The sequence below is a fragment of the Macaca fascicularis genome, chromosome 19 (assembly GCF_037993035.2).
Source record: "Macaca fascicularis isolate 582-1 chromosome 19, T2T-MFA8v1.1".
Taxonomy (NCBI): domain Eukaryota; kingdom Metazoa; phylum Chordata; class Mammalia; order Primates; family Cercopithecidae; genus Macaca; species Macaca fascicularis.
In genome coordinates, this window is record NC_088393.1 from 16,719,408 (window position 1) to 16,740,481 (window position 21,074).

The following is a 21,074-nucleotide window of genomic DNA, read 5'->3' on the forward strand; positions in this document are numbered from 1 at the left end:
GGGATGGGGATAGAGGAATAAGAACTGTGGGTGACATCCTCCTTGCCCTGACGTGGGGCCACTGGACAGCTGACTGAACCTTGGGGCTCACAGGCGAGTCACTGCGGTGACTAGGCCAGACAGCTCCCTCACTCAGCAGGAATGCAATCAGCCTGGGATACCAGCTCCCAGAGAACAGGCATCAAGGCCCATACTCGCAGGCACCACGTACACTCCACGAAGGGAAGGAGGCCTTCGGGAAGTGCCACCCTCACACACATAGAGCAGGCGTGCGGCTCTCCCAGGCAACGTCCCACCCCACTCACCTTCGAAGGTAAGGAAGGGTTTTTCATGAATGGGTCCGAGGTAAATGGGTCATTCTTTGTCTGTTTCTTGAAGAAGTCGTCGGTGGCAGAGCCACGGAATGGGTCACTTTCTTTGAAAGGGTCCCCTCCAAATGGATCTAGAAGGAAAAATGCCCCGTGAGTAAACATTATACCGAGTGAAAGAACCCAGGCATAAAAGGACACACCACAGAATGATGCCGTTTACATGGAATTCTAGAAAGGGAAGAACGCTAGTGATGGAAAATAGGGCAGTGGTGGCCAGGGCAGCCTGGGGAGAGGGTGGAGGGTGACAACAAACAGGCCTCAGGAATGACCGAAGTGTTCTCAAATCTCACACAACTGTGCATATTTGTTGAAACTCATCTTGTTACATAATAAAATAGGTGAATTTTGTTCTGTGTACATTATACCACTCAATAAAATTGACTTTAAAAATAATAATATCCTGGCCAGGCATGGTGGCTCATGTCTGTAATCCCAACCCTCCAATCACTTTAGGAGACTGAGATAGGAGGACCATTTGAGGCCAGGAGTTCAAGACCAGCATTGGCAACACAGAGAGACCCCTGCTTGTAAAAACAAAAAAAATAAAAAATTAGCCAGGTGTGGTGGCACGTGCCTGTAGCACCAGCTACTAAGGAGGCTGAGGCAGAAAGGCTGCTTGAGCCCAGGAGGTCAAGGCTGTAGTGAGCTATAATTGCACCACTGCACTCCAGCCTGGGCAACAGAGTTAAATCCTGTCTCTAAATAAATAATAATATATCCTGCAGGAGATGGATATAATAATAATAATAATAATAATAATGCAGGTAAATCCATAGAGACAGAAAATAGATTAGTGGGTGCCAGGGGTTGGGGGAGGGAACAGGGAGTGACTGCTGATGGGGATGGGGTCTCCTTTTGGGGGGATGAGAATGTTGTGGAACTAGGTGAAGGCAGGTGATCACTGCACAACACTGTGAGTGTGCTCAATACCACTGAAATGGATGCTTTAAAATAGTGACTTTTACGTTATATAAATTTCACCTGAAAAAAATAAATTGGTCAGGCATGGTGGCTCACGCCTGTCATCCCAGCACTTTGGGAGACCAAGGCAGGCAGATCACTTGAGGACAAGAGTTCGAGATGAGCCTGGACAACATGGTGAAACCCCGTCTCTACTAAAAATACAAAAATTAGCTGGGCATGGTGGAGGGCGCCCATAGTCCTAGCTACTCAGGAGGCAGGGGTTGCAGTGAGCCAAGATCACACCACTGCACTCCAGCCTGGGTAGCAGAGCAAGACTCCGTCTCAAAAAATAAAATAAATAAATAAATTAGCAGGCAATGTGATCCCACCACACTCCAGGGTGGGATGCAGGCAGTGACTGGACCTAGGGAGGGGAGCCACCTCCAGAAGGGAACGGGACCGAGGATGGGTGTAACATGGATGGACGGCCATCCTTCCCAGTTACATGGCTTCCATCCTGGTGTGTGTGGACACAAGTCCCGCCACGTGAAACTTCTGAGCCAGGACTGGACACAGTCTAAAGACTGGTCCAGGAAACACTGAACTTTACCTGTTGAAGTTGTCTGCTGTTCTGCAAAGGGGTCATTCTGGAACGGGTCGCCTGGGTGGGAGAGGAGAGAAATGCTTATTAGCTTTAGGGCATAGGACGCGGGCTGGGCCCTTGAACACAGCCACCCACCTGCCAGGCCTTTCGTTGCCTTCTACTCCTCCAACGTAGGGAGAGAATGTTATTTCCTTCTCTTGCCCTCGATAGAAATAATATTATTTCTATCCACCTGCCCTCGAAACCTTGGCAAATCAAAGAGGGGGACCTGGAGGAGGCAGCTGTTTCTGGCTGGAATGTTTAAGATGAGAAGGAAGGTACTGGTGGCTGTCCCACACAGGCTGGAGTAGGGGAAGACACAGAGCGGGCTAGAATCCACTCCTCTCCTCCCATGCCGGGTTTCCTTTATCCCATCTGCCTGCCACCTCCCTGGGTAAGAGGACACAGGACCCTGGGCTGTCCCTCACTTCACCACCAGCCCTGCAGCAATGAGGCGGTGGCACCCCTGGGCGTCAGGGGATGCTGGATTCGCCTCTCAGACCTGGCAGGCTTCAACTCCAAGCTGAAGCTCAAACTTCCACTGTTCTTTCCCCACCTCAGTGTTTTTCTCAGAAATGTACAGAGAGCCTTCCTCCTGGAAATACTGTTTTGCTCTGAAACATGGAGATAAATTAGGACATCTTGTTTCCGGAATTCTTAGTTATTCTTGATTCAGGTGTGGCTCTGGATAGACTCCTAAAATTATCCAGACCTTAGGTTTATGTAGGAACCCATGGTTTGCCAGGTACTTTCATGATCATTACTAGCTCTGATTATTTTATCAACCCTGTGAGGTGAGCAAGGAGCAAATTTATTAACCTGCTGAGGGATGAGGAAATTGAAGTACTGAAGAGTTGAAGGGGACTGGCCAAGCTGCTTTCAAATGTGGGTCTTGTGGTGAGCTTGGAACGCTTCCCACTGTGTCTCGATGCCTTGGCTCTCTGGTTAACAGGGTGAGATAAGAAGCTTAAAAGGCATTCCTGCCGGGCGCGGTGGCTCACACCTGTAATCCCAGCACTTTGTGGGGCTGAGGTGGCTGGATCACCTGAGGTCAAGAGTTCGAGACCAGCCTGGGCAACACGGTGAAACCCCGACTCTACTAAAAATACAAAAATTAGCCAGGTGGGGTGATGGGCGCCTGTAATCCCAGCTACTCGGGAGGCTGAGGCAGGAGAATTGTTTGAACCCAGGAGGCGGAGGTTGCAGTGAGCCGAGATTGCGCCACTGCACTCCAGCCTGGGTGACAGCGAGAGTTCGTCTCCAAACAAAACAAAACAAAACAAAACAAAAAGGCGTTCCTTTCCCCCTCCATTTCAGACTGTGGCATGTCCTTACTTTTCTAGCCCTTCAACCATTCTAAATTTGACAGAAAACACACAGTATTTCAATGAGAAAGTGGGTAGCAAGTGAGATACCTTTGAAGGGATCAGCTCCTTTAAATGGGTCAGATTTGAAGGGGTCTTCTGTCTGGAAAGGATCCGGATGCAGCTCTTGCGTGTTGTTGCTAAATAACAAGGCTTTATTTTTGAAAGGATCATCCTATAATTTTGTGAAGAAACAGGACAAGGATTTGATTATTTCTGAGTTAAAGCAAAGGACGGAATTCCATACTTAACTCACATTTCCACTTTGAGTAGCATGACCCTAAAAAGAATGATTCAGCCAGGAGTTCGAGACTGGCCTGGGCAACATAGCAAAAGCCCATCTCTATAAAAACAAAAATTTAAAAATGTGGCCAGGCGCGGGCTCATGCCTGTAATCCCAGCACTCTGGGAGGCCAAAGCGGGTGGATCACCTGAGGTCAGGAGTTCAAGACCAGCCTGGCCAACATGGTGAAACCCTGTCTTAACTAAAAATACAAAAAATTAGCTGGGGGTGGTGGCAGGCACCTGTAATTGCAGCTACTTGGTAGGCTGAGGCAGGAGAACTGCTTGAACCCAGGAGGCGGAGGTTGCAGTGAGCTGAGATTGCGCCATTGCACTCCAGCCTGGGTGACAGAGTAAGTGAGATTCTGCCTCAAAAAAAAAAAAAAAAAAAAAAAAGGCCAGGTATGGTGGCATGTACCCATAGTCCCAGCTACTTGGGAGGCTGACTCACGAGATTGCTTGAACCCAGGAGGTGGAGGTTACAGTGAGCTATGATTGTGCCACTGCACTCCAGCCACAACAATGCAAGACCCTGTATCTTTAAAAAAATAAAGATCACTGAAGAAATATGAACTGGAGTGAATAATAATGTTCAATACTGGTTCATTGGTCGTGACGAATGTACTGTATGTGATGCGACTAACAGGAGGAACCAGGTGTGGGATATAGAGGAACTATGCACTATCTTGCAGTTTTTCTTTTTCTGAAACAGGGTCTCACTCTGTTGTCCAGGTTGGAGTGCAGTTGCATGCTCATGGCTTACTCCAGCCTTGACCATTTGGGCTCAAGTGATCCTCCCACATTGGTCTCCTGAGTAGCCGGGACTACAGGCGTGCACCACCAAGCCTGGCTAATTTTTATATTTTTTGTAGAAATGAAGTATCTCACTATGTTGCCAGGGCTGGTTTTGAACTCGTGAGCTCAGTTGATTCTCCCACCTCAGCCTCCCAGTGTGCTGGGATTATAGGCATGAGCCACCACACCTGGCCTATCTTCGCAATTTTTTCATAAATCTAAAAACTATTCTAAAATAAAAGTTCATTAAAAAATCATTGAGTGGAAGCAACTTCAATGTCCATCGATGAATGAATGGATAAACGAAATGGAAAAACAAAATTTTTTTCTGAGTCAGAAAAAAATAATGAATTTGGAAATGTCATCAAGAAAATTGTAAAGAGCCACACAACAGAATCTGATCCAGCCTTCAAAAGGAAGCAAATTCTGACACATGCTCCAACATGGAAGAACCTTGAGGACAGGATGCTGAGTGAAATAACAGTCACAAAACGATGCACAAGGTATGACTCCTCTTCTATGAGGACCATAGAGCCATCACGTTCACAGTGACAAAGTAGAACAGTGGTTGCCAGGGGCTGTGGGTAGGGGGATGGGGAGTGGGTATTTCATGGGGATGAAAACGTTCTAGAGCTGGGTTCCACAACAATGTGAATACACCTAACACTACCGAACTATACACTTAAAGACAGTGAAGATGGTCAAGTTTATGTCTTTTTTTTTTTTTTTTGAGACAGAGTTTCACTCTTGTCACCCAGGCTGGAATGCAGTGGCACAATCTTGGCTCACTGCAACCTCCACCTCCCAGGTTCAAGTGATTCTCCTGCCTCAGCCTCCCGAGTAGCTGGGATTACAGGCGCACGCCACCATGCCCAGCTAATTTTTGTATTTTTAGTAGAGACGGGGTTTCACCATATTGAGCAGGCCAGTATTGAACTCCTGACCTCAAGTGATCCACCAGCCTCGGCCTCCCAAAGTGCTGGGATTACAGGTGTGAGCCACCATGCCCGGCCGTTTATGTCTATTTTACCTGAAATTTAAACAATATTTTTTTACCCACTGAGTCAGAAAAAAATAATACATTTGGAAATGCCATCAAGAAAACTGCAAAGAGTCACTCAACGACAGCAGCACAGGCCTCATTTCAAAGGTGTGACCTTCCTCAATCATCCTTTTCTCGGTGAGTATGTACCCAGGTGGGTATTTGAGAAAATGGAGTTTTCATACCAAGAAACATGCTGGTTGTTTCTGTGCTATGAGGAAATAAGTACTCATGCAGTTAGAATTACTAGAGCATACACAACGCTTTGCATTTTTTTTAAAGGTGTGTATTTCTAGAAACAAACAGGTTCATTTAAACAAGAAGAAAAAAATATTTACTTTTGAAGAGCACATTTTTGTAGTGGGAAGTAGCCTGAAAAGGGTGGGTTTGTCATATACACGGGAACAATGCAGTTGGTTTAAATAAGGACTCTGTTTTAGTTAATAAACACACACCCTCAGTGAAAACATGAATGTTTCACTGTGATATTAAAAAAACAGCACAACACCCTCACTGAATTTGGCACACACACTGGCATCCCTGTGTGGGGCTCACACACCAGTCCAGTATTCCAACCGACCAAAACAAAATCATTAAAAAGCCGGGGCTTCCACGAAAATAGGGACAAATGGTTTGGGGCAATGACATCAAAGGTTCAAAAGAAAGTTTCCTGGCAAGGCTGCCACCACTCTGGGGCAGCCAACTTAGGGGTGCAGGACAATTCTGAGAGGTACAGAGTTAAGACGAGCCACTGGTCCAGGCTGTGAATGAGTGAATTAGTGTGAGTGCTTCTTCCTCAGTCCCCGCTTCGGGAGAATGCACCCACATCCCTGCCATCTGATGAACACGGAATGGTTTTTCTTACCTGGGAAACATTAGCTGGAGCCTCCGACCACAGGGTTTTCCCAAGGTGGGGAAACCAAGCCAGGTTCTTAGACAAGTTAAGTACAGATGTCCACAAGCACCGCAGCTGGAGACAGTGCTGAGTGGACGTCAGGTGCTGACCACCACAAGACACACACGCCCAGCGAGCATCTGATGGGGTTCTCGGACGCAGACAAAGATGGAGAAGTCCTACTCTAAGGAGGCCAGGAGGCCCACGTGGAAACTCCACCTCTCACACTGCTCCATGGAAGGAGGAATGTATTTGTTCCAGAAGAAAGAGAGGGATCATGACCTGGATAAAGCAGTGAGTTAAGAATGCCAGTCTGACCTCAGAAGGAAAGCTTCTATTTAGTTTGTTTGTTTTTAAAGGTAGGATCTCACTGTGCTGCCCAGGCTGGAGGGCAATGGCTATTCAATCAGCATGGGAGTTTTGACCTGCTCCGTTTCTGATCAGGGCAGGTTTACCTCTCCTTAGGCGACTGGTGGTCCCCTGCTCCCAGAAGGTACCGTACTGATGACTTAGTGTAGACACCCAATGAGCATAGCACACTACAGCCCAGAACTCCCGGGCTCAAGGATCCTCCTGCCTCAGCCTCCCAAGTAGCTGGGCCTACAGGCACTAGCCACCATGCCTGGCTCTATTTAGTTTTTCATTGGCATTTATTTATAAGGTTTTCTTTTTTTTCAGTGTTTTCAGTCATCACTTGGAAGACTTCCAAATAACAGCTAACAATGGCAGAAAAGAGACTTAAGGTTCTGGGAACGCAGGTTGCAAGCCCCCTGCACTGATAGTCAGGCCTGCAATCCCTTTCTCAGGAGTCACTGGCCTGAAACCACAATCACTCCTTCCCCTTCTAAGGGGAAGCCTGAGACCCCAGCAGGATTCAGGAGGTCAGGGTACCTAAAGGTGGTTTTGATTCCATTGCACAGAATCAGAGTGGGAAATGGGATTTCCCTGTTACAAAGATACCATCCATTCTACCCCCTGCAGACCACCTACCAAGGAGAAAAGACCCATCTGCCAACTTGGGGGACACGAGTACAGCAGACAAAGGCCAGGATGAATGACACGGCCCTTCGCAGAGATGTAGTATCTTGAACAAGTTCAGCAACCAGTGTGAAGTAGTGCCCTTCTTAGGAAATACACATGGTAACTCTGAAAGGGGGCTCAAGAAGCTTCTGTGACATTCCTGCCTTTAGAGGAGTGCTGGGCAGCAGGGGTGTGCTGGGAATCAGTTCTCTCAGAGAAAAGCCCTGGTTTAGAGCTTCTGCCAATTCCTGTGGTATAAACAGTCTCACTGTGGTTGATTTCAAGTTTCCAAGCAACCAGCTCACAAGTTCCTGTTTTTTGTTTTTTGGGGTTTTTTTAAGAGATTGAGTCTCGCTGTGTCACCCAGGCTGGAGTGCAGTGGCACACACCTGGCCTCAAGCAATCCTCCCACCTCAGCCTCCCAAAGGACTGGGATTACAGGTGTGAGCCACTGTGCCCGGCCAGTTTCTATTTAATAATCGGTTCTGGAAAGTCAATAAAAACTGGCTCCAGCATGCCACTGGGGCTGGATGTGACAGATGATCCAACCTTTCTTAATCTGTCCTCAGTAAGACCTAAGTCTGGGATGACTTATTAGCTTCTCTCTATAAGTTGATTGGATGGTGAGCAAGAGGCCAATATTCTCATAATCAGATGAGAGACAAGAAATAAATATGGTTTTAAGAACCCTGACTTTGGCGGGGTGCCGTGGCTCACGCCTCTAATCCCAGCATTTGGGGAGGCCGAGGCGGGCGGATTGCCTGAGGTCGGGAGTTTGAGATCAGCCTGGGCAACACTGCAAAACCTCGTCTCTACTGAAAATACAAAAATGAGCTGGGCGTGGTGGCACGTGCCTGTAGTCTCTGCTACTTGGGAGGCCGAGGCAGGAGAATCACTTGGACCCAGGAGGCCGAGGTTGCAGTGAGCTGAGATCGTGCCACTGCACTCCAGTCTGGGAGACAGAGTAGAGACACTCAGTCTCAAAAAAAAAAACAAACAAAAAACCCTGACTTTTGAGATAAAGTCACACTGCGTGAGTTTCACATGGAATTTAGTAACTTGAGTAGAACTGTCCAAACATAGGAAGTTTCAGATGTACCACTGTGGATACACTATTCTTAGGGACTTAAAATCCCCAACTTCAACCCACAAGGGAGAACTAAGGCACCTCTCCCTCAGCTCTGAAGCAGTCTTGAAGTGTTCAGGAGTAAACAAAAATCTCTCTTCCAAGTATTTATTAAGAAATAGAAACAAGTCAGAAAAATGCTTTAAAAACTGTATTTGTACAACAAGATAAAGACAGTTTTTCTTTCGGACGCCGGTTGCAAATTTCCATGTAACATATCTTATATCTACATTCCCAAAGTAATTGTCTCTCATGTAACCTTTGCCCTGCCCAAAAGATGAACAAAAATAACAAGAAAGGTAAAAATCTGTCTTTGGAGTTGGGGGAATCACTGGCCTCTTGCAAACTGCCACTTCACTGCCAACTTTTATCCAAGAAAACCGGTTTCTAAAAACCTGCAAAAGGGACGTTGATGAGGAAGCTGTTCCCTGAACGAAGACTGAGCAGGACAAGCCAAAAGCAGTGCCAGGGGACAATGCCAGATGGGGAAAGTAGGAGCCGGGTTGTGAGGCGGAAACACACACGCCAAGAACAGTCAGGGAGCAAAGCGAGAAGTTCTGGCTTCTCGTAATTCATGAAGGATGAATGCTCATCGTTTAAATTTAGACGATAAAGCTGAAGATGACGGGCCCGGGGGCGGCTATGGAAGCCACCTCATTACGAGTCCACGAGAAAAGAGAGTATGGGAGGAAAGAGGGAGGCAGTACACCCAGTGTGGGCCAGACACAAGAGACAGATGAGCTCGCCAGCAGGGCCTTCCCAGCAGCCCAGGGGATGCGTGTGCTTCCCCATAAATCCTTGGGACTGAGGACTCGGCTGCTGAGAAGAGGAACAAGTCAAGCATTGAACATAAAGAGGCAAGTGTGGTGTTTAGGGAGCATGAGCGCTCACTCTTATTCCAGGGAGGAGGAGGAATCCATGACGAACACAGACCCAGGAGCAGAAGGGCTCCAGGGAGGAGCCCGGGGAGAGAGGGTGGCAGCACGGAGAGAGCTGCTCGAGGCAGCAGAGCACCAAGGAAACATCCAGACCGCGCGGCCCAGCCCATCCGCTCCCGCAACAGCACCAAGACAAAATGGGAAGCCGCATGTCCTCAGGTTCGAGGCTGCAGGGGCAGACTCTGGCATGAACAGGGGGGGATGTGACCACCTAGGAAAAGATCACACCTGTCTTGGTAACAGGGGCTCGAGATCTCTCAAAAATCTAGGGGGCCAACAGTCCCCTGCCCCAGGCCTGATCACAACTCTAAGGTCATAAGATGGGAGTAAAGTGCAGAGGTTTTTAAACATAATCAAAATTTCAGGAGAGGCCAATTCTTAGTTGAAACAGGAACACCCTGGGAGGGCTGCCTGCCATTATTTCCTCATCTTTAGCAACACATTTGCTTTTCAAGGTGTTCCTTGTGGAAACACACATATACATAGACACATACCCCTCAGATGTCCCCTGCCCCCGATCAGTAGAATGTAGGGTTTCCACAATGAGTAGAAACGGATCCAATTTTGGTTAAGTTTGAGAAGCCCTCTGAATTTGGGTGGTTGGCCGAGTGTAATGCTGCCGCAGAGATGGAGCGCTTTCAAAACAGGTTTTGAAAGGATCCTGGCCTATCTTGGACTTTGTTCTGGAAGCCAGGATTCAGCATGGCCACCTGTGCCAGGCTGCGAGGCTTGGTGTGAACGCACAAAGTGGCAGCAAAACCAAGAGACAGCCGCCTGTGCTTGGACGGAACCAACGTTGGCCATGAACAGATCTGGCGGGTGGGATGTTCTGCTGTCACACCCGGGGACCAGAGCCCCGTACTGTAATACATTTATTCAACCTTTACCATGGCTCCAAAACCGCCCCTCTCTGCCAGGGAGACGCCTTCGCTCAGGTCGGCCAGGTCGGTCAGGCTGGCGCCATGGGCTCCATCAAGCACCTGGTCATACTGCTCCAGGCTCCTGTGGGCCTCCTGGCGGCTTTCGTGCAGCTGGGAAAGTTTGCTCCTTGCCTGTGCAACAAAGACATCATCAGCATTAAACAGGGTCAGGAAAATATGTCAGGAAAGACTTTTTTTTTTAAGACACAGGGTCTCACTCTATTGCCCAGACTGGCGTGCAGTGGAGTGATCATAGCTCACTGTAGCCTTGAGCTCCTGGGCTCAGAAACTCCTCCTGCCTTAGCCTCCTGAGTAGCTGGGACTACGGGCGCACGTCACCACCTATATTTTTGGGCAACATACCGAGGCCCCATCTCTACAAAAAATGTATCTTTTGTAGAGATGGGGTCTCACTATGTTGCCCAGTCTGGTCTTGAACTCCTGGCCTCAAGTGATCCTCCTGCCTCCTAAAGTACTGGGATGACAGGTGTAAGGCACTGCACTGAGCAAAGCAACATATCTTTGCTCCTGACACCCAACTACAAACTCTAAGGGTTAGAAAGCACTGAAAGTAATCCTACAGATATTAACCATAAAGCACAAGAAAAGGCAGTAAATCTCTGAGCAGTCCATGTTTATGATCAACTGTGGCCTATAAACTGGCTAACAGAGCACAGAGAGAGACCGGTTCAATTGGGAAAGGAAGTGTGCCTGGCCACTCCCAAACAGGCCGAGGGCCCGTGTCACAACCACTCTGCAGACTGGATGCCCAGGGCCAGGACAGAGGCCTTCAACTACTGCCCACAGGAGAGCAGGGAAAGGCAAAAGCTGCAGGTCACGAGAAGCCAGCACCACCCTGGACTGGGAGGAGGGTGGGGGCACCCCAGACAGCTTCGAGAATGGGGGTCCTGCATGGTGCGATGCTCCAGGGTGGTGCCTCCTGAACACACCAGTGACTGCAGAGGACATCTGTTCTCTTTTGCCCAGGGACAAAGGAGTCATCTCTCTGACTTTGTCCCTCTTGTTTGTGTGAGGACCAGGCTGGAAGGAACCCCAAGGTCTCTCCAAATGAGTCATTAATTAAACGTTCCCACCCTGCCCCGCCTACTCCCTGAAGATGCTGTGTGCTCAGGAAAGGAAAGTGAACTCCTCCAGGCAATGCCAACACCCTCTGGAACATGCCCTGGGGAGTTCTTGGCCCTGCGCCTCCAGGCCAGCACCACGGCCTCCCAAAAGAGACCTTCACTAAGTAACAAGGGTGAGAGCAAAGGAGTCCAGCAGTGGCAGCCTCAGCTCTTGGGGCTCGCTGGTCCATGGCATGTGGCAGGGACCCGGCTCCACAGAAGCACCTGGTTGATTTCGTCTTGCGTTGACTTCAGGGACTTGATAATGGTTTCCAGCTGGACTCGCCCGGCCTGAATGCTCTGCTCCAGCTGGGTTTCCTCCTGCTGCAATCGGTTCAGCTCCGACTTGGCTCGGTTCAGATCGTCTTCCTGGGACTTTAAGTCCGATTCCTGAGACTGGATTTGCGTTTTCAATGATGAGATCTGAAATGAGATGTTAAAAGATGTTAAAGGGATTCACAGTGCATGATGAAATGGGACTCCGAGAAAGAACTCATAGCCCCCATCCCTGAAACAAGCTAACCCAGGGAGGCGGACACCTAACCCAGGCCCAGACACCTGGCTTCCTTACAGGCCTCTTTCCACACTCAAAACAGAGACACAGAAAAGGCAGACGGGCTCCTCCCGCTGTGGCTAATGGAAGATCACTTTGGAATAATGAGGGGCATGACCAAGCATGAACGATCTGTCCATGACCCGGGAGACTGAGCGTCCCCATAGTTTTCTGAGGTTGCAGCCTCTGGAATCTGTGTGGAGCCTCAGAGACACCCGAGGAGGGGAGACAGGCACCCTGGAACTCCCTGTGTTGTGGGGCACAGGCAGGGTGGGGTGTGTTCAGGGCACAGGTTCACAGGGACCAAGGCCATTCACATATACAACCTGACTTCTAGGAGCACGGCGGGTGGCCAGGAAGTCAAGCCACTGGTGCTCGGACACTTCTGCGTGGTATTTGGAGCAACTCTATTGACCCAGTAGGATGTCTAAGTGTTGTGTTCTCAGGTAACATGAGCGCAGGGGAGCCCTCGGGAACCCCTGCCCATGCGCAGGGCGCTGCCCCGGACGTGGCTGGGACCCACCATCTGAGTCTCGTCCTGGCACTTCTGCCGGACATCACTCAGCATGTCTCGGAGCTTGGCCTTCTGCTGGTCCATCTCGTCCAGGCGGTCTTGAGCATCCTGTTTCTGAGCCTCAAGCTCCTGCAAACTGCTTGTTTCCCGGTCTAGGTCATTTTGTAATTCCTAGGGAGGAGTTGCAGGGATTTACGTGAGGATGGGAAAAATGAAGCATGTTCAAGATAACAGGAGGGCAGCCTGGGCCAGAAGCCCCAGGGAAGCCTCCGAAACCACGTGGCAGGACCGTGCTCAGGGCCAGCATTCCGTGCACACCCACGGCCAATGTGTGCCTCTTGGGCTGGAGGCCCGGGTCCACTCTCTCAACAGCTCCCTCAGCAGGTATTTCTCGATGGCCTGACAGGCCAGGTGCCAGAGAAGGGGCTGGGTCCCCGTGAGAAAAAGGCCCCAGCTCCTGGATGACTGTGGAGGGGAACATCACCCAAACACAAATAAACGGGGACAAGTGGCACCAAGGGGGTCACAGGGAAACTGCAGTCACACCTTGTGGGCAGGGAAGATGCCCACAAAAGCAACATTTAGGGTGGTGCCAACAGGTGAGCAGGTGTCAGGCAGGGGAAGGGCCAGGGGCAGAGCCTGGTGGAGGGAACCACAGGGGCCCTGAGGTGGGGGGATGTCGCACTCCAGTTGGAGCAAAAGGGAACGGGCCGAGCCATCAGAGGCTGCACCCCACAGGCCACGCCAAGGAGATGGTGCTGGGCTCTGCAGTGGGGAGGTGGGATGTGCAAGCGTGGGAGGCAGGACATCATGATTCTGTTTCTGAAGCTCTCTCTGACCCCGTGGGATGGATCCAGATGGTCAGCCCGAGGCTCTACCGCCCCATGATTCCACTTCCAAGAAAAGCATCCTGGAGGCATATGACATGTGCAGAGGCACACAATGTCTTTGACAGCAAAATCCGTAAACAATGCAGATGTCCATGAGGTACTGGCTGGAAGGTTCCAGCACAGCCCACACTGTGACGCTCCTTGGCCATGGAACAGGATGGCGCCAGGTGCTCTGCCTTACAGTAGGACAAGAGCACATTGCATTTGTGTGAACAGGAAGGGGAGGGTATGCCTTTCTGGAAGGCCCCCACCCCAAGGAGCTCATAAACAGCACCTCCAGGGATGGGGGCACCCAAGGAGAGGGCAGAGGCTTCTCACCTCCTGATTTTCAACTGTGCAAATGCATTATCTGTCTTTAAGATAAATAACCAAAGCTGAAATAGCACAAACGGGCATTGTGAGAAGCCCCCTCCCTCCAGCTGCCATGTGGAGCATGATACAAGGGGCTATCAGGACGCAGGAACTGCAGGGGCCTCATGTGGGGTCCAGGGAGAGGCAGCGGCAGCCCAAGGTGGTGGTCATGAGAATGGACAGGACAGGTGGGTTTGCGGGGAGCCATGGCTGGGCGGTGGGGCTGAATCCCAGAGCCGGTCTGGGCTGCTGGGGTGGCTGGTGCCTTAAGATAAGAAAACCAGAGGTGGCCCGGGGTCTCCTCACTACAGGGACAAAGACGTCATGGCACTTCCCTGCTTCAATGGGCAAATCATGCCTCAGGAAGCTGGGGTGTCCGCTCCCCAGCCTCCCTGCCTCTGGTCTTTCACTTGAGGGCTGGATCTGGAGGGGACAATCAGGGTCACTTCTGGACATGTTCGACAGGAAACTTGGGAGAAAGACTCCAGCCAGTGTGCCAGGAAGGGAAGACGCTGGAAACACAGTCAGGCGTGTCAGCATCAAGGTGGTATTTAAACATGTGGGAATGGGTGAGGTGTCCAGTGGGAGGCACGGGGAGAGCCTGAGGTAGCCCAATGCTCCAAGCGATGCTCCCACCAGGGACGGAAGCCTCTAGAGCCTCCTAAGTAAAACCCTGGCCCCACCACCAGGTAACGCTGGCAGCAACTCTCTGATGTCCTGGGCCTCAGGGTTCTAGTTAGGGCCACACTGGCTCCTTCCAGGCCACAGCCCATGGCTCCAGGACACCAGAGGCTCCAATGCCTTTGGCCTGCCCAGAGAAGGTCCCTCCTTTACGTCCCCCTCAAACCAAAGATGACAAAATGTGTATACCACACACTTTATGCACAAAGCAGAGAATATTTGCCCAGAAGAGGCATGACAGGAGGACAAGAGGGAACTCACTGGCCACGTGCCATGTACTGAATGTCTGCTGTTGAAATTCTCACCCCCAAGATGATGGTATTAGGTGTGGGGCCTCTAGGAGGTGATTAGGTCATAAGGGTTCAGCCCTTGTGAGTGGGATTAGTGGCCTTATAAAAGAGGCCCCTGAGAGCTGCCTCAATCTTTCCACTGAGTGAGGACACAGCAAGAAGGTGCTGCCTATGAACCAGGAAGTGGGTCCTCACCAGATGCTGAATCTGCAGGCCCCTTGATCCTGGACTTCCCAGCCCCGTGAACTGCGAGCAGTAAACTTCTGTTGTTTATAAACCACCCAGTGCATGGTGTGCTGTTATGGCAAGCTGAATGGACTAAGACACACACGACATGTCAGTGTCTGCAGTGACAAAGGTGCTCAGGGTACCTCACCATTTCTCTAAGAGGGTTCTTACAGTCTAAATCCCTCCTCAGAAGCTCCTGCCCTACTCACTCTTGGCTCTCCCTTACCTTTCTTCTCCCTGCTCCCCAGCATTTTCTTTTTTTCTTTTGAGACAGAATCTCACTCTGTCACCCAGGCTGGAGTGCAGTGGTGCAGTCTCAGTTCACTGCAACCTCCGCCTCCTGGGTTCAAGGGATTCTCAGGCCTCAGTCTCCCAAGTAGCTGGGACTACAGGTGTACACCACCACGCCCAGTGGTTGGTTTTTTTTTTTTTTTTTTGGATTTTTAGTATAGACTGGGTTTCACCATGTTGGGCCAGGTTGGTCTTGAACTCCTGGCTTCAAGTGATCATCCGGCTTTGGTCTCCGAAAGTGCTGGGATTACAGGTGTGAGCCACCGTGCCCAGCCTTCTTTTCCTCTTCTTGATTCTTGCTTTCTCCCTCCCTGATATATAAATCAATAAAACTGAAATACACAATTGTTTAAACCTTGCTGGGTAATTTTTTGCACATAGTTTCTCCTGCATTTAGGAAACTGAGCTGCAGTTTCCTTCGGGGCAGTCTCTGTCTTCCCCCTTCATTGAAAAAGGTCATTGTTCAGTCAGGCCACAGCGCAGCCAACCTCCGTGACGTGACAACTCCTGGATTCCCCTAGACACTAGTGGAGACCCTAGGCCAGAAGGGGTGGCTGCTGATGGGATGGGGCTGTGTCTCCAAAACCCTGAACTGAGGCATCAAGTCTAACAAGTTTGGGGGTGAACACTGAATAACTGAAACAGAGTTAGTTGTGGGAGTCAGGGGTGTGGGGTGGCCACATCTAAGGGGAGTAATGGATAAGGGAGGGGAAGATGGGAAGAGGGTTAGGCCCGGTGTTACCTGGACACCAGGTAACAATAGTGTGGAACTGAAGGAATCTGGACCTCATTCCGTAATGGAGAAGAAGCCACCGGAAAGTCCCAGAGGGACAAAGATCCACCAGCTCGAGGTTAGGAAGGGGAGCAAAGAAAAGACAAAAACAACCCCGAGAGGCCACGGAGTCCACACAATCCCTGTCAGAATCCCAGCTGGCTTCTTTGCAGAAACAGACCAGCTGATTCCAAAATTCATACGGGGCCAGGCACGGTGGCTCACATCTATAATCCCAGCACTTTGGGAGGCCAAGGCAGGCAGATCACCTGAGGTCAGGTGTTTGAGACCAGCCTGGCCAACATGGTGAAACCCAGCCTCTACTAAAAATACAAAAATTAGCTGGGTGTGGTGGCACGCACCTGTATTCCCAGCTACTCGGGAGGCTGAGGCAGGAGAATCACTTGAACCCAGGAGGCAGAGGTTGCAGTGAGCTGAGACAGCATCACTGCACTCCGGCCTGGGCAACAGAGTGAGACTCTGTCTCAAGAAAAAAAAAAATCATATGGAAACACACGGGACCCAGAATAGCCATGACAATACCGACAGAGAAAAAAAAGATGGAGGATGCCCATTTCCTGATTTCAAAACTTCTACAGAGCTGCAGTAATCAAGCCAGTGATGTAGTGGCATGATGAGATGCAGATAGGTCAATGGGATAGAAATAAATGCACACAGCTACAGTAACTCATCCTTGACAAGGATGCCAGGGCCATTCAATGGGGGAAAGAAGAGTCTCTTCAACAAATGGCGCTGGCCCAGCATGGTGGCTCACACCTGTAATCCCAACACTTTGAGAGGCCAGAGTGGGAAGATCCCTAGAGGCCAGGTGTTTGAGATGAGCCTGAGCAACAGAGTGAGATCCTGTCTCTAAAAAAACAAAGAAAAATGTTTTTGAATTAGCTAGGTGTGGCAGGGCACACCCTGTAGTCCTAGCTACTCAGGAAGCTGATGCAGGAGAATCCCCTGAGCCCAGGAGTTGGAGGCTGCAGTGAACAAGAATCACACCACTGCACTTCAGCCTGGGCAACAGAGCGAGACTCTGTCTCTAAAAACAATTTTTTTAAGTAAAATAATAAAAACAATGGTGCCAGGACAACTAGATGTCCACATGCAAAAGAATGACGTTGCATCCCTGCCTTATTCTATATACAAAAATTAACTAGAAATGGATCAAAGACCTACATGGAAAAGCGAAAACTATAAAACTCTTAGAAGAAAACACAGGGGTGCGACAGCAGCAAAAAAATAAACTGGACTTCACCAACATTAAAAACTTGTGCTTCAAAAGACACCATCGAGAATGTGGAAAGACAATCCACAGAGTGGACTCTCAGTGGATGCTGAGAAGGTATTTGCAAGTCACATATCTGACAAGGACTTCTACCTAGAAATGATAAAGAACTTTTCAAATTCAGCTCTAGCTATAGGCCAGGGCAGTGGCTTCCGCCTGTAATCCCAGCACTTTGGGAGGCCGAGGTGGGAGGATCACCTGAGGTCAGGAGTTTGAGACCAGCCTGGCCAACGTGGTGGAACCCCATCTCTACTAAAAATACAAAAATTAGCTGGGTGTGGTGGTGCACACCTGTAATCCCAGCTACTTGGAAGGCTGAGGCAAGAGAATCACTTGAACCCGGGAGGCGGAGGTTGCAGTGAGCTGAGATAACACCACTACACTCCAGCCTGGGCCACAGAGTGAGACTCCATCTCAAAAAAAAAAAAAAAAAACAGCTATAAAAAGAACCCAATTAACTGGGTGTGGTGGCACATGCCTGTAATCCCAGCTACTCGGGAAGCTGAGGCACGAAAATCATTTGAACCTGGGAGGTAGAGGCTGCAATGAGCTGAGATCACACACTTGCACTCCAGCCTAGGCAATAGAGTGAGACTCTGTCTCAAAAAAAAAAAAAAAAAAAAAGCAATTTAAAAATGGACATGAAAAAATATTTTTCAATACAAAAGGGCAAGGAATCGGAATTGATTTGTCTCCAAAGACTACATACAAATGGCCAATAAGCACATGGAAGGATACTCAATGTCGCTAAGGAAGCATGAGGGACATGCCAGTGAAACCCACAATGAGACAGTGCTCCACACCCACCACGACGGCTACAAGGAAAAATGGGAAATCGGTAAGTGTTGGTGAGGCTGTGCAGAGCTGGCACCCTCATACACTGCTTATGGGAATGTAAAATGGTACAGCTACTTTGAAAAACAGTCTGGCAGCTCCTCAACAGTTACCATGTGGCCCAGCAAGTTCATTCCCAGGTATACACTCGAGATAAAGGCAAACAGGTGTTCACACAAAAACTTGCAGACAAATGTTCCTAGCAACAATATTTACAAAGCCAAAAAGTGGGAAAACCCAAACATCTATCAATTGAGGTATGGATGAGTAAAATGTGGCCCATTGTGGCTGGACACGGTGGCTCATGCCTGTGATCCCAGCACTCTGGGAGGCCGAGGCGGGCAGATTGCTTGAGTCCAAGAGTTCGAGACCAGCCTGGACAACACAGTGAGACCTTGTCTTTACAAAAAAAATTAAAAATTAGCCAAGCATGGTGGTGCGTGCCTGTAGTCCCAGCAACTTGAGAAGCTGAGGTGGGAGGATCACCTGAGTCTGGGAGGCAGAAGTTGCAGTGAACCAAGGTGTGTCACTGTACTCCAGCCTGGGCAACGGAGTGAGACTCTGCCTCTTAAAACAAAAAAATGTGCTCCATCCACACAATGGAATATTATTCTGCCATAAAAAGGAATGCAATGCTAATACATGTTACAATACGGATGACCCTCAAAAACATGATGCTGAGTGGAAGAAGCCAGGCACAAAAGGTCATGTGTTGTATGATTCCACTGACAGGAGATGTCCGGAACTCCCAGGTATCCACCTGAGATAAATGCAAACAGGTGTTCACACAAAAACCTGCAGGCAATTGTTCCTAGCAACATTATTCACAACAGCCAAAAAGTGAGAAAACCCAAATATTCACCGATGGGAGGAACGGACGAAGAAAATGTGCCCCGTCGTGACCAGGTGACCGGGTACAAATCCATACACACAGAAAAAAAATGAGTAGTTGCCAGGAGCTAGAGAAAGGGGAGAATGGGAAGTAACCGCTTAATGGGGATGAGGTTTCCTTTTGGGTTAATGGAAAGTTAGTGTCAAACTCTTCCATTCACTGAAAGAGAACAGTTAATGATGAATCTTTCAGAAAGTAACCTTCCATTTACTGTTCAGGGCTGGATGTTCTTTTATGGGCCTACTGGCGCCTATGGGAGAAACATTCAGGTTCTGACTCGATAGAGTGATGGTTAATCAACACGGTGATTATGCGAAACACCACTGAAATGTACACTTCAATACAGCACATTTTACACGAATTATATCGTCATCCCTCAGATTGGTATCAAAATCTGCAGATGCTCAAGTGTGACGTAAAACGGTTTAGTGTTTGCATGTAACCTACACACATCACCTACCCTGCCACCACCCCATATTACTTATTCATTTATTTTTCAGGCAGAGTCTCACTCTGTTGCCCAGGGTGGAGTGCAATAGTGCAATCACAGCTCACTACTGCCTTCAACTCCTGGGCTCAAGTGATTCTCCCACCTCAGTCTCCGGAGTAACTGGGACTACAGACACGTGCCACTACACCCAGCTTTTGCAAATATTTTGTAGAAACGGGGTCCCACTGTGTTGCGCAGGCTGGTCTCAAATTCCTGGGCTCAAGTGATCCTCCGGCCTTGGCCTCCCAAAGTGCTGGGATTACAGGTGTGAGCCACCACAGCCAGCCTTGTATACTTTAAATTATCTGTAGGTTATTTATAATACCTAATATAATGTAAATGCTATGTAAATAGTTATATTGTACTGTTTTATCAATTTGGATTATTTTTTATTGGTTTTTTTTTTAATCTGTGGTTGCTTAGATAAAAGGATGCAGAACCCTTGGATACAGAGGGCCAACTTGTCTCAATTTTAGAAAAAGAGAAGCCACTGTCTATGGTTATAAGCAACTTTAAAAGCTTCAGCCTGTAATTCCAGCACTTTGGGAGGCTGAGGCGGGCAGACCACAAGGTCAGCAGATTGAGACCATCCTAGCCAACATGGTGAAACCCCATCTCTACTAAAATACAAAAAATTAGCCAGGCGTGGCGGTGCGTGCCTTGTAATCCCAGCTACTCAGGAGGCTGAGACAGGGGAATCACTTGAACCCGGGAGGTGGAGATTGCAGTGAGCCGAGATTGTGCCACTGCACTCCAGCCTGGCAACAGAGCAAAACTCCATTTCTAAAAAAAACCAAAAACTGAAAAAAAAAAAAAAAAAATCTTCACTCTCGCTAGGCTTAGTGGCTCACACCTCACACCTGTAATCCTAACACTTTGGGAGGCTGGGGCAGGAGAATCATTCGAGCTCAAGTGTTTGAGACCCTGTCTCTATTTGGAAAATTAAAAAAAAAAAAACTATTTTTTTAAAAAAACTTCTTCTCCGAGAAAACACCAAAACGACGGATGTCACAGCAGTGGCACCCGTCGACTGTGGGTAGGACCTGTGACCATGAGAGGGATCGCTCCCAACATAACCACCCTCTAAAAGCTGCGCGCTTTCTCCACCTGGTGGCCCAAGCGCAAGTCAGATGGCGGATGACACCAATGCAGCAGGGAGGCAGGGAGGTGGTGTCAGAGGTCCTGGGATGGGCAACTGAGGTAACTTCCACGGAGGTTTCAGCAGTGGCATCCGGGGCTGGGGTCACGGCCATGGACGGGGCCAGGGCCAGGGCCAAGGCCACGGAGCTTGCAGAGGCAAGGCCGAGGATGAGGAGTGGATGCCCGTCACCAAGCTGGGCTGCCTGGTCAAGGACGTGAAGATCAAGTCCCTGGAGGAGAGCTATCTCCTCTCCCTGCCCATTAAGGAATCTGAGATCATTGACTTTTGCCTGGGTGCCTCTCTCAAGGATGAGGTTTTCAAGATTATGCCGGTGCAGAAGCAGACCTGCGCCAGCCAGTGCACCAGATTCAAGGCATTTGTTGCTATCAGGGACTACAATGGCCACATCCGTCTGGGTGTTAAGTGCTCC

General features: G+C 49.3%; 1 protein-coding gene across 50 annotated transcripts in view; it reads right to left on the reverse strand.

Moving 5' to 3' along the window:
* Positions 1-21,074, reverse strand: part of EPS15L1 (epidermal growth factor receptor pathway substrate 15 like 1) — a 119,883-nt gene that overhangs the window by 37,301 nt on the left and 61,508 nt on the right. For all 50 annotated transcript variants that reach the window (XR_012428519.1, XR_012428518.1, XR_010583155.2 and 47 more), the window contains 6 exons: positions 12,500-12,661; positions 11,649-11,846; positions 10,267-10,431; positions 3,333-3,456; positions 1,885-1,935; positions 306-442 (listed from right to left, as the gene is read on the reverse strand). Coding sequence is in view for 46 of the 50 variants with exons in the window: in XM_074026269.1 (XP_073882370.1) it covers positions 306-442; positions 1,885-1,935; positions 3,333-3,456; positions 10,267-10,431; positions 11,649-11,846; positions 12,500-12,661 (837 nt within the window). In the remaining 4 variants the exon portion in view is untranslated. The remainder of the gene's footprint in view (positions 1-305; positions 443-1,884; positions 1,936-3,332; positions 3,457-10,266; positions 10,432-11,648; positions 11,847-12,499; positions 12,662-21,074) is intronic.